We start from the raw sequence: 19,838 nt of genomic DNA on the forward strand, positions 1-19,838 counted from the left end.
GCATTCTTTGGTCTTTTTGTGCTTTGCAAATTCTCTGCGACCATGCTTTTGTGTCTCATCATCTACAGCTTACCTATGGAACTCTCTCCCATGATATCGCGCTTGGTTTTTCTGACAATCGGTAGGGAAGATCTCTTTGGTTCCTGTTCATGGACATAAAATCACACTGAGGAAGTTCTAGGATTTTCTCCAGCCCACAGGATGGAAAGTGACAGAATTGTGACTCCAGGGCTCACCCTGACCGTGCTCCTACAACAAGAGCACAGGAAATAAAATTTCTACCATCCGTGTAATTAGAGAATCAGCCTTCTTAGGATATTTTTCCTCTTTCTTTCCTTGAAGAGAATAGTTCCCCAACTGATTTCCATACCAGTTACAAAAGAAATCATTCTTTAGCAGCAGATTGCCTGGACACTCCCCGGAGATTTGTGGGTTTTATGAAAAACATGAATTTCATAAAGCCAGTATCATGACTTCATATTTTATAGGTGGCGTTAATGATGAAGTCGATTTGAAAATAAAGTCTGTAGAACTAAGATATACAACATTCAGCAAAAATGTGGTACAACTCCAAGGAACTTGATTAACACATTTCACTTAAATGCCTTTTTGACATCATCTCTGTGGTTGGGTTGCCTGCACAAATCTGATGTCTGCATGGGTCTTGAGAGCAAAAACGAGAGAACTTGGACAGAAACAAAAGTCACAATGCTCTAAAGCCATCACTTAAATGTAATTAATGACTTCAGGGGCTTAAGTTCTGGTATTTACAGCTGACACTACACCTGGATTACTCTCTCAGCCACATTTTATTTTCACCCCGTCACTTCCCCTATCGATGTGACTTGGGCATTGGGCTACAGTTAATTGTGGTTTCAGTAATAAACTTATTTATCGATGAGGGGATTTAATCGCAAGAGGGCTTACTCTACCTCTCCTACTTTCTCTGCTTGCCTGTTGCATGCCATTTTTACGAAAACCAAAGCCACTTGATGTATGTTTTCAGGGTGATTATACGGTAGAATAATTTGAATGGCATTCTATGTGCTGCAGACCGCTTCTCTAAAACCAGCTATCTGTCCCTGTTTCCCAAAGACGTGTCCTTTGAGAGCAGAAAACCACAGAGATGGACATATCTTATATAGTATCTTTAAAAGGCAGTAGCCAGGAAGCCAAGTCACTGGTGAAGCTGCAAAAACTCCCTTGCCATTTGTCGGCACGGTCAGGTATTAAGAGAGAATGAAGTTAGACAACATTCAGACATTCGGTGATGCCGGGAAGCTTCGTATACAGTGTTCATGGATGAGAGAGGCTCCTCCTCACCCAAATATTAAATTCACTGGTTGGCTTTGAGAATGGCAGGGAGGGAGGAGGAAGCAAATGAGGTGTCTGCCTTTGCAGACCTTAGTCCCAACCTGTCCTTATGACTTAGAACTCAGGCACTGCCTTGTTTTATCTGATTTTCTGCGATTTCTCTGAATATCACCTTGGGTACCAGGGAGCTGAGAACGAAACACATTTCTCTTTACTCCAGGGATATACCGATTATCTCTGAGTCTCCCCAACAACATAAAAATGTGCACAAGAGCAGTCTATTTGACTTCGGGTTTTAGGGGGGTTCAGATTGGATCCTGTCTCACCACCCCTCCCTCTGCCCTGGGCATATGCAGCATCATGTGGTGACTGTCTGCAGCCTCTATGACCGGTCACTGAGTTTATTTCTTGGTGCCTTTAATTCCTCCCCGGCCTCTGAGAACCCAGGGGTTGTGAGAAAAGACAGCCTGTGTATTTTCCAGGGACTTTGCCGAGGTGCTAATTAGCTCCTTCGCCATGTTCTGTCATCAAACAGTAAGAGGATTGTTGATTTTTTTCCCTCCCCTCCTCCTCTTTTTTGGCTTTTGCCTCAATAATAAGTATGGTTCATAAAACTCATCTTGTTCTTTGGCGTATGACCCCACTCTGGGCTGTGCTGCTGGCAGCCCGACAGGGCCAGCTGCTCCCGGTGCTGTCTTTGTAGCTGACCGAGACCTTGACCATAGTGTCCTCTTTCTCTGCTCCCCCCTCTCCTGGTTCTTCTTCTTCTTCTTTTTTTTTTTTTTTTTAATTTTGTTAATGTTTATTTATTTTTGAGACAGAGAGACAGAGCATGAACGGGGGAGGGTCAGAGAGAGAGGGAGACACAGAATCTGAAACAGGCTCCAGGCTCTGAGCTGTCAGCACAGAGCCCGACGCGGGGCTTGAACTCAACGGACCGCAAGATCATGACCTGAGCCGAAGTCGGATGCTTAACTGACTGAGCCACCCAGGCGCCCCTCTCCTGGTTCTTCTTGGGAAGAAGAGTCGTGGATGTGTTTGTTTGCTTGCTTGTTTTTTGTTTGCTTTTGTTCTTGCTGTTTTGTTTGTTTTTCCTTCAGAGGGTAGGGATTTCTGAAGATGGAAACATTTGTGTCTCAAAGACTGGAGAGAACACAGACAGACTGACTTCTCAGTGTATGATACTCCAGGGAAACTCATTCTTAATTCACGTTCCAAAAGAAAAGAGAAAAAGATGTATGTGGGCACATTTTACAACTTCCTGGTGAATTATTTTTTTCATGTGGGTGAGCACTTTACACGCAGTATAAAGACAGAAGAAGTAAGCATAGGAAGAAGAGGGAACCCTGTGTAGGTAGGGGTTTGGATGAGTGGAAATCTCAATATAGAACGAAGTCGGGAGAGGACACATGCATTCTTGAAACAGGAGACCCTGAAGCGGTGTTTTCTGTATTCCTTCAATTGACCAGCGTTGGCTCATACATTAGCTCCTGGGTTAGAACCCCTCTGTGAAGGTGGCTGGTCAGACATAGCAGGATGTCTGGTCAACTGATGATTTTGTTGGGCTGACACAATAGTCTAGCCTCAGGTAAAGGGTCGGGACAACTGTCACCTTCAAGTCCCTTGTTCTTACCTCTCAGCCCAGCGATTCCTTTCCTGAGCAGGAAACAGATACTGAAAGTCTCGTTGTAATTTGTTGGGGGCTTGGCTGTTTTTGTAAAAGTTGATGTTTATTTTACATTCCTGTTAGTTATTAGGCACATGTCTGGAGACCCAAGCATTAGACACTTTTTAAATAAATTCAACCAGTAAACAAATCCACAGAGCGAGTCAGTTGCTGGGATTATGGCTCTGAATTTCCCAACTCAGGGCCTCATGGCACTGATCGCTGGAAACGGAAACTCCTGCCATTGAGTGAAATTACATATTTGGAATACGTCAGTAAATTCATTAGTATTTATGACTTGGTTTCATGGACTTTTCATTGTCTGGTTGATCTAAATCTTAAAATGATGTGTCGCTAGAATAGTGTCAGATGAAATCTAACATATTCCTTGTTATGTGATTTTTTTTGTTACTGTCCTTATCTTGGAATTATCAGGTTTTTTAGAAATCACGTATAAACAATCAGCAGAGTTAATCAATCGATCAGAGTTTATCAGTGTGTATTCTTCCCTATAAGGATGTGTTAAATTCAGTTAAATATTTATGTGTCTTGTAATTTCAAAATACTCATGATGCTGTTTAATTTTAAAGTATCTTTTCCCCTAGTGAGTTTCATGGTTTTAAATCAAATTAAGTTTATTCCTCCTATTAATTGTTTAAGAGGTCAGAGATCTCTAGGAAGTGTATAACTTGGCTCTGAATCAGCATATGAAAAATAAACTTTTTGTTAAGAAAGAGATTAAAAAGACACATTGGAAAGTATTCCCATCCTTCTCCTCCCCTTATGAACAAGAATTATAGGAGAGGCAGGAAAATTTAAATTGTCATTCCAGATGGAAGAAAGAGATTATAGTTGAACCATGGTCAAATGAACCATGGTTAAATGAAATTATATCTTGAAAAACAGTTTTCTACTTGCATATTTTATTCTTGAGAGGTAACGTTTCAAATTCACATTTAATGTTTTTGGTTTCTTTCAGCAATTTTACCCGAAATAAACTGACCAGCTTGTCTAGGAAACATTTTCGTCACCTTGATTTGTCTGAACTGTAAGTAATGATTATTGTGTGTCATTCGGTAACAGTTTCAGGGGAGAGAGTAATTAAGTATTTTTTTTTTTTAATGAGTGATGCTGCGGATGCATTTTTATATCAAAATTCTTGAGAAAACGATTTCTCAGGTTTTGGCCACTTGTGTTTTTATTCCCTCATAAAAAACATGATTCAGTAACAAATTAACCCAGCAATCTCAATAGTAAGGTATCATTTATGATGAGTTTAAATGTTTTTACATAAAGATTTGTTTCCTAAAGGAGGGAAAACAGAAAAAGATGAGAGTGGGCGGGCGGGGGATGCTTTGTGTCATAATGGCGACATGTTTGGTCCTTGTTATGTCCAGGACCTAATGGAAAGCAAACCCATTCAAGGGGGAAATAGCCATGGGCACAACATTCTCCAGCTTTTATCCGCAACCACAGTGCCCGCTGGTGTTTAGTGAACGTTGGTGGAGAGGTCGTCCTTTGCCCTCCCTGCCCATCCTTGTGACATTGCCTTCTAGGTCTGCTACTGCACTCAGTATATACCCTTATTCTCTAATTTCCTTGGCTGTAAAATGATAGGAAAAAGATTGTAATGTATTGATGTCTACTGGCCGGCATTTCCAGGTGTGATCAATTCTCGTGTTACCACCATGAAACACATATAAACTGTTGACATTCCTATGGGGAGGTTGCCTAGAACACCCCAAAGCAGAGGCTCTGTGTGTCAGAGGTGGGGTTGCCGGATGGACGAGGCCTTTGAATCCCAGGCAGTCGCTTTGGTTCAAACTGTATATATTGCCTGGGTTGTAGGATCCGCCCCTATTCACAAGGAAAACGTGCAGAGAGAAGATGCCATTAGTGCAGAGACAAATCAGTGGGTTATAAGGAGGGTTGCCTGGTGCCCCGTGTCAACGATGGGCAGTCATTGGAATACACTGAGTTTGCGGAGTTGAAGTGGTAAGCTTTCTCACATAGGAATAGGCACATACAATTTAAGGAAGATGTGAAATGGAATGAGATGCTCAGTGTGAACATTTTGAGCGTCACTGCAGGAAATTTCCTCAACGGGTCAAAAATCAGAGCACTGATTTCAAATTCACACATTTCTGTTTTCTCCCTGCAGCATATTTAATCGGTTCTCGAAACACATGTTAATTGTGGGCCTGGTTGCATATTGGACTGGGATGTAGGGAGAAGTTTCTGTGTTCCAGGCTTCTGCTCTCTAGTGGGAGACATGGAAGCCTAAGCGAATGAGTGTAATGTGCTCTGACAGTCTCTGGAAGAGGGGTTTGCATGGGGACTGAAGAATTGAACCCCAGCTGTCTGCCAGCGTTGTGTGGTCATTGATCGTTGTGATAGTTCCAACTGAAGATCCTTCACTTCTTTAGTGGATTTAGTTGTACCTTCTTTTTTTGAAAGATTCTTTAGTTTTTCACGTACTTCGAGCGCCAGGAAGCCTCTTGGATTAGTTGAAGTTTAAGCATTGTGGATGTCTTCCCATTGTAGTCTGTCTCCAGTAGCATCAAATCGTATTGTGGTGATGGAAGGATACTTGGAGGCGATCAAGCGGACACAAATTAATTGAGTCTGCCATGACCACATTTTCCCCAAAGAAACTCCTGGAAGAGTCTCTAGGGATCCCGGAGATTCTTAGAACCCAACCAGAAAACCACAGGAGTAAATGATGTTGCAAAGCCTAGGTCCTGTCCTCAAGGAAATCTTAAGTATTGTGGCTAATGCCAGGCAGAGCCTATGTAACGATTGTAAATGGCCTCATTTAAAGGCTCATTACCATAAATGGAATTCATCTTAAATAGGCCACTGAGTATTATAAATAAACATTTAAAGATTTTTTTCTTGTGGTTTTTATTTTCCTCTTGACTACTTCCTCTGTTACCCTTCGTAGGCCACGGGAGTCCAGGCAGCTCGGCTGAGTGGTGGTTTTCTCTATGCAGACTGTCCCACAGCGGGCTGAGTGGCTCAGTCTGGAGCTCACTTGCCCTTGCTCTCAGAAACCCTGAACTTGGTGTGTGTGCGCATGCGTGAGTGTGCATGCGTGAATGTGTGTGTGCGTGTGTGTGTGTGTGTGTATGTGTAGGAGGTTTAAGAGTCCCTTCCAGGCTCTTGGTCACATTTACTCCAACTTCTTGGCATCCATTCGGCTGACCTGTGGTTGCATCGTGCAGAAAGCTGGGGGCGCCACCCTCCCGGCTCTAACATTTTAATCTTAGCTTTGTATTTACAGTCTCATTTTAAAGTAAGATGAAATTGCTGTGCTCCCCACTGTAGTTTGAGCTCATTAAATAATAACACTCGAATCTGTAGCCAGGTCAGAAATAAGTGTGTTAGCATTCCTGACAACTGTTAACTATTGGCATCTTGACTTAAGATCTCGCTTACTATATAATAGCTGTGATAAATTTGTTATGGCATCTTATTTTTCCCCATCCTATGAGACATCCATTCCTATCCTACATTATAGCTCTTTCTGTCCCTGTCTTGTTTCCCTGTTACTCTGAAAGGTTTTGCGTTACTTTGCATCCTTTAGAGTCCACGGGGGTGTTTGCACCTAGCAGAAGACCAGTAAGTATTAGCTAAATGAATGAATAAGTGTTGTGAAACTGCGCAGGTGGGTATGACTTCCAAAGATTGTGGGTCAGAAAGAATTCATAATGTTGTAGTGCTTCATAAACACTAGGGTGGTTAAAACGAGAAAAGAGAAGCCTGATCTGGTTTCATTTTTGTTCTGTGTAGGATCCTGGTGGGCAATCCATTTACATGCTCCTGTGACATTATGTGGATCAAGACTCTTCAGGAGACTAAATCCAGCCCAGAAACTCAGGATTTGTACTGCCTAAATGAAAGCAGCAAGAATATTCCCCTGGCAAACCTGCAGATACCCAATTGTGGTAATTTACTTTCGAATCAATGAATTCTACTTGCTATTAATTATTCTAATTGCCTTGGTGTGGTAGAGAGTCTGGGAGGATTATCACTACCCAGATTTTATATAGTATGCTGTTGAGGTCTCTGGTGAGCTGGGCAACATTTGTATGCAGTGTGGAGAAATCAGCTGGGAACAACTTTGCTGAATATTCTTTGCAAGTAGAATATTAATTCGGAGTGGATGGCTTTAAAGTGCATGGAGAAAAAGTACACTGTTGATTCCTTTGTTTCTTTGTTCGTTTGTCTGTTCACGCATCCATCCATCCATCCATCCATCCATCCATCCATCCAAAAACTATCTGCTAAGAGTGTAATACTTGATTGGCTACATATTTACTTACCCAGGCTGTGGAGAGGGAAAGATCTCGTGGTGATAAAGTGTCCTCCCAGTACAAGAAAATGCAGATCAATCCAGCACATTCCCTTACACTTGTCTTGCTGCCAGATGTCTGTGTCTCTTGATGGGGCACCACGAATCTGCCCTTACACCTGCTTTTCCCATGTTTGGGTTTCCAGGCTCCTCCTTCATCTTGCCCCCACTCCTCCTCAGCATTTACAACTCCAGAATTTAAGGGGGCACCTTATGACAAAGTCCCATCTCTCTGTGAGTGCCAGTGTGTTTGCAAGGAAGGAAAACCCAAACGTTCTGGTTAGGATTTTCCTGCTAAGGACTTCTGTGATGTACCTCCTCGAATACTCACATATGCGTAGTCCAGCCAGTTAGTTAGCTCACAGTTATATTTGATCTTCTGGCCGAGTGGCTGGTGACAGAGCAGAAAGCCACGTAGCACCTGATTCCTGTCTGTCAGGAATCTGTATATGAACCACGAACATTCGATTCTTTGTTTTCAGAAGACCGTGCTGTTTGGGGTCAATTTTTCTTGAAGGAAAATATAGCTGTTGTTCATTTTTAAAGAGAATGTAATAAAAGGAAAGAGAAGTATTTGTTTCTTACCCTGAAGGGGCTTACAAGACAGCAGTTACTCTTCCCATAGATTCTTCTCTCCCAGAGCCCTTGGGCTTTATCATAGGGGAACCAGGCTTTGTTCTCTTGACAGCTTCCCTGAGCTTTCTTTGCTAGCCAACACTTAAACAAACCCAACTTTTAATATATATCTCCTCCCGATTGAGAAGAGGGCAGCTGTGCTCTGTTCTGGTATAAATTTGCACCGCTGAGAGAAGTCGCCTGGAGGGACAAGAAATTCAGTGTTGAGTCACCTGGCCTCTTGGCTGGCTCCCAAGTCCACATGGCTGTTGTGACCACATTGGTTCAGCAACCACTGAGAGGAAGAAAGAAAGGGCATCTAAGTCATGCTCTTAGTTCACAAATGGCCTCTTAATAGACGTCTGCTTTGCCCTTGCCTGAAGCCAGTTCTTCGGGTTTTTTTTTTTTAATAATTTTAATTTTTGGCCAACTTGTCTTGACAGCTTTTGGTAATGCGCTGAATCTATAGGGTTATTGATAGACTATTACGATTGGGGGAGGGTAAGGGTAAGAGGGAACTGGTCCTCATTTTTCCTGGTCAGTTTGTCAGTTTTCAGTAAGTTTTATTTGTTTCCTACAAATTAGTCAACTGTGTGTCTCAGGAGCTTTTGAATTCACTGTCATGATTTGGGAGGCATATGTTTGATGGCTCCATTAGGACCATTGCGTTCATGGTAACATTCACAATTAATTTCAGTGTCAACGATGCTAAAGCTACCTTGTAAAATCAGTTCTCTACCACTTTTGTATTCTTAAATTGGTTTGTTGTTTGTTAATTTTTCTTTCTGTCCAAACTTTTTTTTTTACTTATTAATAATTGCACAAATAAGGTCGATACATTTTGTTGTAAAAATAACCTGCATTACACATAAAGCTTGTGTTTTTCTTGTTTTCAGGTTAGTGGTTAGAGATCTGTAATACTCTTTTGAATCATTGCACAGTATTCATGGTGGCATATACCTCAATTACATTAAAATTTCCATATTGTTGGGCATTTAGCTTATTTCTCATTTTTCGTCACTCCAGAAATGTTTCAACGAGTATCTTTACTCTTTGCTCTTTGTACTGTGTACAGATGAAAAGGTTTTTCTGGGATCCAGAACAGGAAGCAGAAGTTTTGGCTTCTATGGTTTGCGCATTAAAAAGCAGTTGTACCAAATTATAGCCACTCCAGCAAGGCATGCCTTGATATTAGCAAACTTTTTACTTTTTTGCTTGTCTAAAAACTGGTAGGTCATTGCTTTCTGGTTTGCATTTTCCTGATGACTATTGAGTTTCTTCTGTGTTTATGGGACATTGTGTCTATTCCTTGATGAATCATCTACTTACATCCTTTGCTTATTTTTCTACAGTGTTTTCCTTTTCTTCCATTGATAGTGTTTTTTATTTTATTTTTTCTTAATTTGTTTGAAAGCTGTACCTTATGTTTTTGTTTTTTTGTAAATATATAATGCCCCAATATTCACCGCCCCTATCAAAACGTATTTTTTCTTGTAAGCATCTAGAGATAACACCCAACAAGACAGGAAAAGATACCTTTATTTCTCTTTACTTTCTCGTCCCATCTCTCAGATTGTTGTCAAATAGGATTTTATTTTTAGATTGTTACTTGACTTTTATGAAGATTTACTGTTTCTTTGCATGCCATTAAACTCTTGTACCCTACTACCTTTTGGAGCAGCTTTTCTTTTTGCTGGCGTGTAGCCTCTAATATTTCATTCAGAGAAATTAAAAAAAAAATCTTGAAGTCCTTGCCTGGTGGAAACTCAAGACTGTATATTTTCTTCTCAATGGAATCGGCTAAGTATAAAATTCTAGATTCAAACAAATTCCTTTTAGAACTTTGCAGATGTGGTACCATGTTCTCTTTGTATTCAATGTTGCAGGTAAGAAGCTTGAGGCCAGTCTTATGCTTACTTCTCGACAGGTCACCTATGCTTTTCTTTTCCTTCCAGAAGCTTTGAGGATTTTCTCCTTTTCCATGTTATTCTGAAATTTTCACCATCATGTAACTAGGTGTGTGTTTTTATTCTAAAAAAGATTTTGTAAAGTGCTGTTTGATACGCAGCATACTCTTTCAGTGTGAGGGTTTATGTCTGAAGTTCTGGAAGGATTTTCTAATTTATGTAGATGGACGTTTACACTTCCGGCTCCACCCTCCATACCTCTCGGCCTTCAGTAGTGTTTCCCATCTGTTTGTCCTTTTGCGTGACATGATGGGAAAATTGGTTTACTCATGCTTTGTCCTTCAGCTGTTTCTCCGGATACTGAGTTTCTCCCTTCCAACAATTAATTTTGAATTTCCACAGTCTCTAGTGATTGAGTTTTTCTATGACTGAAACACCCTTTTCTGTGTTGGGGTTCACTGTATCCCCAGGGTGTCACCAGTACCAAGCACTGCTGATTTTCTCTGGTGACCTTCCTGCGCTCATTGCTTCCATTTGGGAGTGGCTCCAACTCTTACTGGATGCTGTGTCCACAGTGAGAGCGTAGCGACAGGATATGTCGCATCTACTCAGTTTTCTTAACCAGTGGCCCCCGTGGCTCAGCTGAAGTGGGGCTCCACTCTGTCCTGCCATCTGCCCCTTGAGTCTTGGGTCAGCCTAGAGCTTCCCTATTGGCTTTTGTGAAGCAAATACTTACGTGTCCCTTTGAGGCTGTGTTGATTTTCTTTAACCCCACTTTCTCACTTTCTCTTGTTCAGGAGTTTTTCATCGTGTTCTGGTTTCTTATTCACTAACACTGGAATTTTATAAGTTATTTTTTTTTAATTTTTTTTAATGTTTATTTATTTTTGAGACAGAGAGAGACAGACAGAGCATGAACAGGGGAGGGGCAGAGAGAGAGGGAGACACAGAATCTGAAACAGGCTCCAGGCTCTGAGCCGTCAGCACAGAGCTCGACGCGGGGCTTGAACCCACGGACTGTGAGATCATGACCTGAGCCGAAGTCGGACGCTTAACTGACCAAGCCACCCAGGCGCCCCATGGAATTTTAAAAAGTTTTGCAAAATATCTAGAGATTTGAGATCAGAATGGGAAGCTCCGGTTGGGGGCTTAGTCATATGTTGCTTTTCTTCATCATGGTTTCCTAGTTTGGGCTCTTTAAAGAGAAGTTAGATTGAGCAGTAGATTGACACTAGGCTGTTGGATTTAAATTGTTTCTGAAAGTCCATACTACAGGAATCAGAAAATAAGCTACTATCTTTAAGTTATATAGATGTCTTATTTAAAGCTTGGATTTGTGGTCGGTTGGCTTTTCTTTCAGGTCTTGCCCTTTGCAGACTTTTAAAATATATCTATTGTGTTTAATTACATCACAGTTTCATAGAGTTCAGCTTCACTTTTTTTTGTATGAAACTGTTAACTAAGTCCAAGAGTAATTCATAAGAGTATTGTATGGTCTTCTGTGTTTGTTTCATCATTCTAAACCAATGATTCCCAATAACTATGACTATTCCATTAATTTGCAACTGGTAACATTTTAATTTCAGTAAGAAAGACCTACCGAGATTTTATTCATTCATAAGGTGGGCTTTCTTTAAAAACTTTCCCTTTTACTATTTCACCATCTAAGTATTGTATTAACAAACGCTCTACATTTTTAAAGCAAAAAATACACCCTCTGTGGTGTCTAATGTATCCATTGAACATAATAGGCATTTGATAAATGTTTGCTGAATTCATCAATTAATAAATGCATGAGCCACACATGTTCTATTAATGATCGGGCTGGACCAAATTTTTATATAATGGTATGGATATTTCAGTTAAGAGAACTTAAGCATTTGTGTTATTCTAGCTGAATTATTCCATATTTTAGTATTTTGTAGTTCCCTTTGAAATTTCTGTCATCATCTCATTGTGAAAGTATCTCCCTTTCCTTCTTCTTAGTGATTAACTGAGCTTAGTAGGCGGGGCTGGGAAGTTTAATGGCCCTGTTACCATTAGCAGCATGGTCAAAATGTCTCACAGTATTGCTCTAACAGCCCCTCCTGCCGTGAACTACTGTAAATTTATTCATGCTGGGAAACATGTTGTGGTCTGTTCCTCCACTAGGTCCTTTTTAACCTTAGAAAAACTTTATTAATTGCAGCAACAGGGCGCCTGGGTGGCTCAGTCGGTTGAGCGTCCGACTTCAGCTCAGGTCACGATCTCGCGATCTCGCGGTCCGTGAGTTCGAGCCCCACGTCGGGCTCTGGGCTGATGGCTCAGAGCCTGGAGCCTGCTTCTGATTCTGTGTCTCCCTCTTTCTCTGCTCCTCCCCCGTTCATGCTCTGTCTCTCTCTATCTCAAAAATAAATAAATGTTAAAAAAAAAATTAAAAAAAAAAATTGCAGCAACAATTTAACTTTATTAAAGGCAACAAAACACATGCATCTCAAGTCTCCACATTAATAAGAAAAAAAAAAAAAAGGGTCACCACGCACACCGGTTCTGGAGACAGAGATAGAATCACACAAATTTTGTAGAAGGAATATTATTTTGTCCAGTCACTGTGCTGACTTAATAGAAGACCATCCCTGCTACTTTGTCAGTTGATCTTCAACGGTTAGTTTTGCAATGCAGTCTTTTCAATCATTTCCCCTCAGTAAGTGGGATTATTAAAGAACAGTATACTTTATGCTTTGATTATGATTTAAATCTCTGGAAGAGAGTTTCTTCAGGAAGTGTTAGCAGTGGATGGGATGCTCTAAGTAGATGGCAAATATGTTTAAGAAGGGCAATAGTCCTCTGGGTCATATCAGAACAATCCCTCCATCCATTTTACTAGGAGCTAGTTACCACAGAACATGCTAGTCCCACAGTGACTATAAGGTGGTAATTCACTTGATGGTTGGACTGCAGTTGACTGTATTAAACCCCCTTAATGGTCCCTTGGATTGAAATCAGTCCTGCCTTTGGTTTCCTTGTTACGTATAACGACGATTTCAATTTTCCCAACTTTTTCGACCTTGAAGCTTTCAATGTAGAGATTCCTTAAGACACATCAACAGAATACTATTTATGATGGTAAAAGTCAATTCATAGGTACCTGGAGAAGAAGGCTGGTTCCTTGAGGTAAATTGGTTTTACTTAACCGATAAGATTTACTTTTGGTTATTGCCCTGTGGTTTGTAGCATACGTCTGTTAAGCATATTCCTTCCTACAGAGTCCTTCATTGTTTTAAACCAGGAAAATAGACTGATAGCAATTCTGCTTTGTTAGATGATGGGAGATGAAAAGGAAATGCGATGTCAATACTCTGGAAGTTATATTGGTATAACACATTATTTTCTTACCATCTTAGCTGGATAGATTTTTTTTTCTGAAAAGCGTATAAAAAGTCTAGTTTATTACTTTGCTTTACTTTTACTTGGGATCAGGTTCTGTCTACTAAAATAAAGGCAACCACACAGTGGATTGTTGTTTTCCTTTATCTTTTTAGGATGGAAAATAAAGCTGGTTTGTTTTTTTTTTTTTTTTTTCTGTCAGCTGCTGACACAGTTTTTGTGTTTAGAAGTTTCCTGGTTGCTGACTCTGTAATGACACAGCTCACAAGCATAGAAGCACCATTTCCATTTTGGGCCTGGAAAGTCACTTTGCTAATTTTCTGTCATTTTTGTAACTGGGTGTAAAGCAGCCACTTCTAAATAGGTCAGGCTCATTCTGGCTTCATTCCTGGTAGTGAAATCTATATGCTTAAGAGAGAGATTGGAAGATATGCCAACAGGAGAGAAAGTGAGAGGAGAGGAGACACTAGGCAAAATCATAATTTCCTTGAATATTTCATGCATGGAATGATGACCCAACACAGAATGAACAGAGCTCAGGAGGACTAAAACAAGATGAGAAAGAACGTAATCCCTAACTTCAGGTGGCTGTTGAAAAATGAAACCCAAATCTGACCTATGTCACTTACTGCAAAGTTGAGTTAATGATTCAAAATGATTAGAGGTCAGTTTGCCTCACTTATTAGGAAGTGAGACCCTACTTATTTGTTTCTTATTTTTTTTAGTGAGAGGTCACCTGCATTTATTCTTACCTAATATTTTATTAATAGTGAGCATTTTCTTATCCATTAGGAATGGTGACAGAGGACTGGAGGGAATTTGCATACTTTATTTTTATTTATTTATTTATTTTAATGTTTATTGTTGAGAGCAAGCATGAGTGGGAGAGGGGCAGAGAGAGAGGGGGACGGAGGATCTGAAGCAGGCTCTGCGCTGACAGCTTCGCACAGCAGTGAATGCTATGTGGGGCTCGAACTCATGAGCCATGAGATCATGACCTGAGCTGAAGTCTGACGCTCTACCAACTGAGCCACCCAGGTGCCCCGAGAATCTGCATACTTTCAATTAGTGATCCTAGGAGCTGTAGTCAACACTCTGGAAGTGTGTGCTAATGGAAGGACACAGAGGCATGGGAGAGCCCATTGAAGGAGGCTGTGTGTGTTGGTTAAGGCCATGGAGACAGATGAGGGTCAAGGCCAGCTCCCACTCATTAGCTATTTAGTTATGATACTTGATAAGCTTTAACTTCATTTGGAAATGGGGATACTAACGACTCCTGCTTTCAAGAGTTTTTAGGATGCCAAATTAGGTAATGTGGAAAATATTACAGACGAGGTCTAGCACACATTAAGTACTCAGTAAACATTAGCTGTTAAAGTCATTACGATCATCAATATGAACATTTAGCCTTCAATATATTTTACATCTAATATTTAAATATGCGTATCTCTTATGTTTTGTGAAATTGCTGCAAATAAAAGTAAGAAAGCCACAACGAGATCCCACAGAGAAGTGGTTAACTCAAAAAAGCTGGGGAATATAAGATCAGTGGAAGTGAAATGATTCCTTTAGAGCAGGACTTCTGAGAGATTTTAATGTGTGATGGGCATAGTGAACGTTCAGAGTTACAAAACAATACAGAGTTACAGTAGGCTCTTATTTTTTTTTAAATCTTAGATATTCCACACCTCCCTCTTTAGCCCCCCACAGAACATCTCAAGGAGTCTGAATTCCACAGAACACATTCTGGGGAAAGTTCCATGGATGAGATGATTGCTCGGGCCCCTGCCAAATTTAAGAATAATAGTTGTAGACACAAAAACCTAGTGAGCAATTGTCCAGCCAACATCTATCATCTAAACAAACCCTTGCTACTCCAAGTGTAGTCTGTGGAACAGAGAGTTTGCTAGAAATGTAGACTTTCAAGGCCCCAACCTAGACCTACCAGAAAGAAGCAGTGATTTTTTTTTTTAACGTTTTTATTTATTTTTGAGACAGAAAGAGACAGAACATGAGCAGGGGAGGGGCAGAGAGAGAAGGAGACACAGAATCTGAAGCCAGGCTCCAGGCTCTGAGCTGTCAGCACAGAGCCCAGCGCGGGGCTTGAACTCAAGAACCGTGAGATCGTGACGCAAGCTGAAGTCAGATACTTAACCAACTGAGCCACCCAGGCGCCCGGAAAGAAGCAATGATTTCAATGAGATCTGCTGGTCATTTCACATACGCATTACAGTTTGGGAGGCCCCAGTCTCAAGAAAGTCAGCCTTTCCACCGTGCGGTTGGTGACTTTCTGCCGAGGTCTGCAGGCCGGTGTGTCCTTTCTGAACACATCCGCATCAAGAGACGTGGACACGGAGGTGGCTGTCGGGCTGGGCAGATGGTCATTTCTGATCTCCAGTCAGGTTTCTCCGAGTGCAAGAGGAAGACACGTCTGCAGCTTCAATCAGGATCCCATGACAGTAGTGCTAGAAGCTGTTGGAAGCTTCGCTGAGCTTTGCTCTGTGCTTGTGCCGATTTCAAATCTTATTAAGCCAGGAAGTAGTGCCTGGCAAATGGTTTATCCTGCCTTGGCTGTTCATGCATCCCAATTCATTTTTATTGTGCTAATTAAGCCTCAAGTGATATTTCAAGTACAGATTGTTTTTTCCATTATTGAATCTTTGGCCAGCATATTAATGCTTTAGAATTAACGTGAGTCAGATGCTTACTCATTTGTGGAAGACTTTACATTTAAAAGATCTAGACTTGGCCAATTTTGCACAGATTCCTTTGGAGACTGCTATGACAGGGTGATACAATTTCTCTATAAATAAAGGAGACTCATTCTTCCTTCACAAATAGACACGTAATTATTTTTTAAATGAACTAAATTCTCAGGTTATGGATACATATTGGTATTTATGTTCTGTGTTAAAATGGAGGTACTCAGTCTGTGAAGGAAGTACAGTGTAGTGGTGAAGATCTTGAACTTTGGGTTCATATCCCAGGTCTACAGGTACTTGGGCAATTTTGGAAGATGTATTTGACTTTTCCAGAACTCATATTCTTCATTAAGCAGATGAGGACAAATCCTTAACTCCATGATTCCTTGTAACGATTAAATAAAACAATCATTTAAAGTACTAGAGGGGCGCCTGGGTGGCCCAGTCGGTTGAGCATCAGACTCTTGATTTCAGTTCAGGTCATGATCTCACTGTCATCAGATCAAGCCCCGCGTTGGGCTCTATGCTGACAGCACAGAGCCTGCTTGAGATTCTCTCCCTCTTTCTCTGCCCCCCCCCTCAAAATAAATAAATTAATATTAAAAAATACAGTACTAGAAAAGAGTTTCTGGTTCAGTGAATGCCCAATAAATACTACTACTATTATTGTAATTAAACAAACATTTTTAGAATTGTTAATCATATAAATTTAGGCTTAACCAAAAAAAAAAAAAACTAAATTAAATTTTTTAGGAGAAGTTAAGATTATGGCACAGCATTCTCTACTGAGAATCTCTATTTTAACTTTTTTTTTTTTTTTTTTCTGCTCAGGATTTCCAAACTATTACATGCATTTGTAAAAGGTAGGAAATTCATGTCATAGGTTTGTATTCAAGGTGCCAAAAGGGATGCCTCCAGGCTCTCTTGGTGGAGTCTGGCTGGTGGAAGAGGTCATACCTTGAGGACAGGCAGCAGGGCAGGCCCTGGCTCTGTGATCCCTCCAGAATCAATAGATAAATCTCAAAGTCCAAGAACATGGGAGAGGAATCAACAAGGCCCGGAAGGGTGCAAGCTTGAAAGCAGATGGATGAATAGAAACTGAAGTAAATGCTGAGAATGCTGATTACCGGGTTGGCAGCAGCAAAGGCTTGGGGACACTTGGTTTGGGATGCAGAGCTGGTACAAGGCTCAGAAAGAAGCAGGAATGCAGGGAGAACCAAACACAGGAGAGTGCTTCAAGTTCCTTGTAGAGCAGTTAAAGCCATTGTCATTCCATACGTTCCAACTGGCTGCACCCCTCCCTCCACAGCAGAAAACTGGAGGTTTATTCTCCCTCTTTTTAGTGTTTATTTTTGAGAGAGAGAGAGAGAGGGAGACACAGAATCTGAAGCAGGCTGCAGGCTCTGAGCTGTCAGCACAGAGCATGATGCGGGGCTTGAACTCATGAACTGCAAGGTCATAACTTGAGCTGAAGTTGAAAGCTTAACCAACTGAGCCACCCAGGTGCCCTGGGAAGTTTATTCGCTAAAGAGGATCAAACAAAGATTATCAGGAACTCCAGAAAGGGTTGAGGCTGTGAGAGCCATAGAGAAAATGATGGATTTACATACTGAATATTGGTATTTCCATCCTTCTTCCTCTTCCGGGCAGGACACTGGTAGAGCATTATCTGAATAATGTGACCAGACCTTGTCCCAAAGTGATCTAATGATACTAAGGTCAGGTGGTATCCAGTTTAAGAAGGCCACTAATACTACTCTACAATGAAGCTGGCAGTTAAATGCACAATGTGTCTCGTACCTTGTTCTTAAAGATGTGTGAATGGCCAACAATACCCACTGTTTGAGAAAAGCTTATAATCAGAGAGACAAATACCAAACAAACAGATACAAAAAAAAAAAAAGTTGCGAGAAACAGTGTTGATGCGGAGAGAAGAAAAATTCAAAAGGTTATTGACGTCTCAAAGAGATCAGGAGATACCGCACCCATGAAATAAAGACAGGGTGCCATAAAAATAGAAGACCATTCAGGAACAAAAGAAGAGCCTCAGAAGTTAGGAGTACGACAGAGATTGAAAACCTCGGAGTATGAAACTCAGAGTATTAGGGGCCTTTTTGAAACCCTGTGAAAGATACATCGCTGTCTATTGGTTGCTGATAGGAAAGGTCCTGAAGAGGTCACGCAGGCCACTGACAGCCGGATCTTGTTGGGAAGTCCCTTGCCAGGGGTGGCAACACCCTGAGACCTACCCTGTATAAACCTTGCTCCAGTCCGGTTTCAGTAATAAAGAATAATGGCTTTGTCAGTGGGGATGGCATCATAGGCGAGGGGTGTATGGCAGTTTTGTGAAGATAGTGGGTCAAATAGGGCAATTCAACGGCTCTTGAAGATGAATTGCCTTTTCTGACCTCTGGGTTACTCCTGAGTTAATGATGTGTCATAGGTCCTTGGGACACAGCTGTCTGGCTGAACGCAGTCCCAAGCAGAGTTTCTGATACCAAGTGCGGGACTAGCTTGACAGGCAGGATGTGACATATCGTTACACTCGCTGGGACGTGCCTTCATGCAGAAAATACTATGAGTCCCATGTGGTTGAAAGCAGTGTAAACACCCACTAGGTGCGATAGTTTAATGAAGTGATAATGGCACCAATAAAGAAAAGCTAGCTTTTGAAATGTGAAAGTATAGATCCACATGACTTGTTTTTTTATCATATCGTGAAGTTTACAATAACCAGTTTTTCTTATGATATTTGGCTATGACTTCTATAGCTTCGGAACATTCTAATACTGTGATGGTCAGGCTTCGTGTCTGAGGAATGCTTTAAAACTATCTTTTTTTTCCCCCATAATCTGTTTCAAAATTGAGGTCTGGTAGTGAGGTTATGTTTATGAGTTACTTAATGTAAAAAATTGGTTTATCCAAAAAACATAGATGTCTTGCACCCTTTTGTTTTTGACTATAAAAAACTGGGTTATTGGGGTGCCTGGTGGCTCAGTCAAAGTGTCCAGCTCTTGATTTCGGCTCAGGTCATGATCTCACGGTTCCTGGGATCGAGTCCCTCATCGGGCTCTGGACTGACAGTGTGGAGCCTACTTGGAATTCTCTCTCTCTGCCCCTTCCCCCCACCTTGTGCTTGCTCTCTCTCTTTTCTCTCTCTCTCTCTCAAAAAATAAACATTAAAAAAAAAACTAGATTGGCAACTGTAGAACAATGAAAGAGGAGAAGACATAGTTTTATAAAGTAGTTTTTTTTAAAGTAAAAAGTTACTTTGCAGTAATAACATTTTTTTAAGTTTTTATTGATTTGAGAGAGAGAGAGTGAATGTGTGCATGCATGTGAGTGTGAGCAGGGGAGGGGCAGAGAATGAGAGAGAGAGAGAGAGAGAGAGAGAGAGAGAATCCCAAACAGGCTCCATATTGTCAGCATGGAGCCCAATGTGGGGCTCGAACCCACAAACTGTGGGATCATGACCTGAGCTGAAACCAAGAGTCAGACACCAACTAACCAAGCCACCCAGGTGCTCCTGCAATAGTATTTTTAAGAAATGTGCAAAATTTGTTTACCTCATCTTATTACCTCATATTGTTTGGTTCACATTAAATTTGTAAAGCTTACCAACCTGGCACTTTTTCAGATCACCATAAATCAGTCTCAGAAAGTAAATAATTACCAGTTCTAAAGCATGAAGAGTTTTCAATTTGTTGCTATTTTGATAATGCATCGGACTATTTATATGTATCTCCATTTACTTTTTCTTGTTCCGCAGGTTTGCCATCAGCAAATTTGGCCGCACCTAACCTCACTGTGGAGGAGGGAAGGTCTATCACATTATCTTGCAGTGTTTCAGGCGATCCAGTTCCGAACTTGTACTGGGATGTCGGTAATCTGGTTTCCAAGCATATGGTAAGGCT

General features: G+C 41.0%; 1 protein-coding gene across 2 annotated transcripts in view; it reads left to right on the forward strand.

Moving 5' to 3' along the window:
* Positions 1-19,838, forward strand: part of NTRK2 (neurotrophic receptor tyrosine kinase 2) — a 332,542-nt gene that overhangs the window by 29,682 nt on the left and 283,022 nt on the right. For both annotated transcript variants that reach the window (XM_049653049.1, XM_049653128.1), the window contains exons 4-6: positions 3,960-4,028; positions 6,773-6,927; positions 19,694-19,830. In XM_049653049.1, coding sequence (XP_049509006.1) covers positions 3,960-4,028; positions 6,773-6,927; positions 19,694-19,830 — 361 coding nt within the window. The remainder of the gene's footprint in view (positions 1-3,959; positions 4,029-6,772; positions 6,928-19,693; positions 19,831-19,838) is intronic.

This window comes from Panthera uncia, chromosome D4, assembly GCF_023721935.1.
Source record: "Panthera uncia isolate 11264 chromosome D4, Puncia_PCG_1.0, whole genome shotgun sequence".
In the NCBI taxonomy this organism is placed as follows: Eukaryota; Metazoa; Chordata; class Mammalia; order Carnivora; family Felidae; genus Panthera; species Panthera uncia.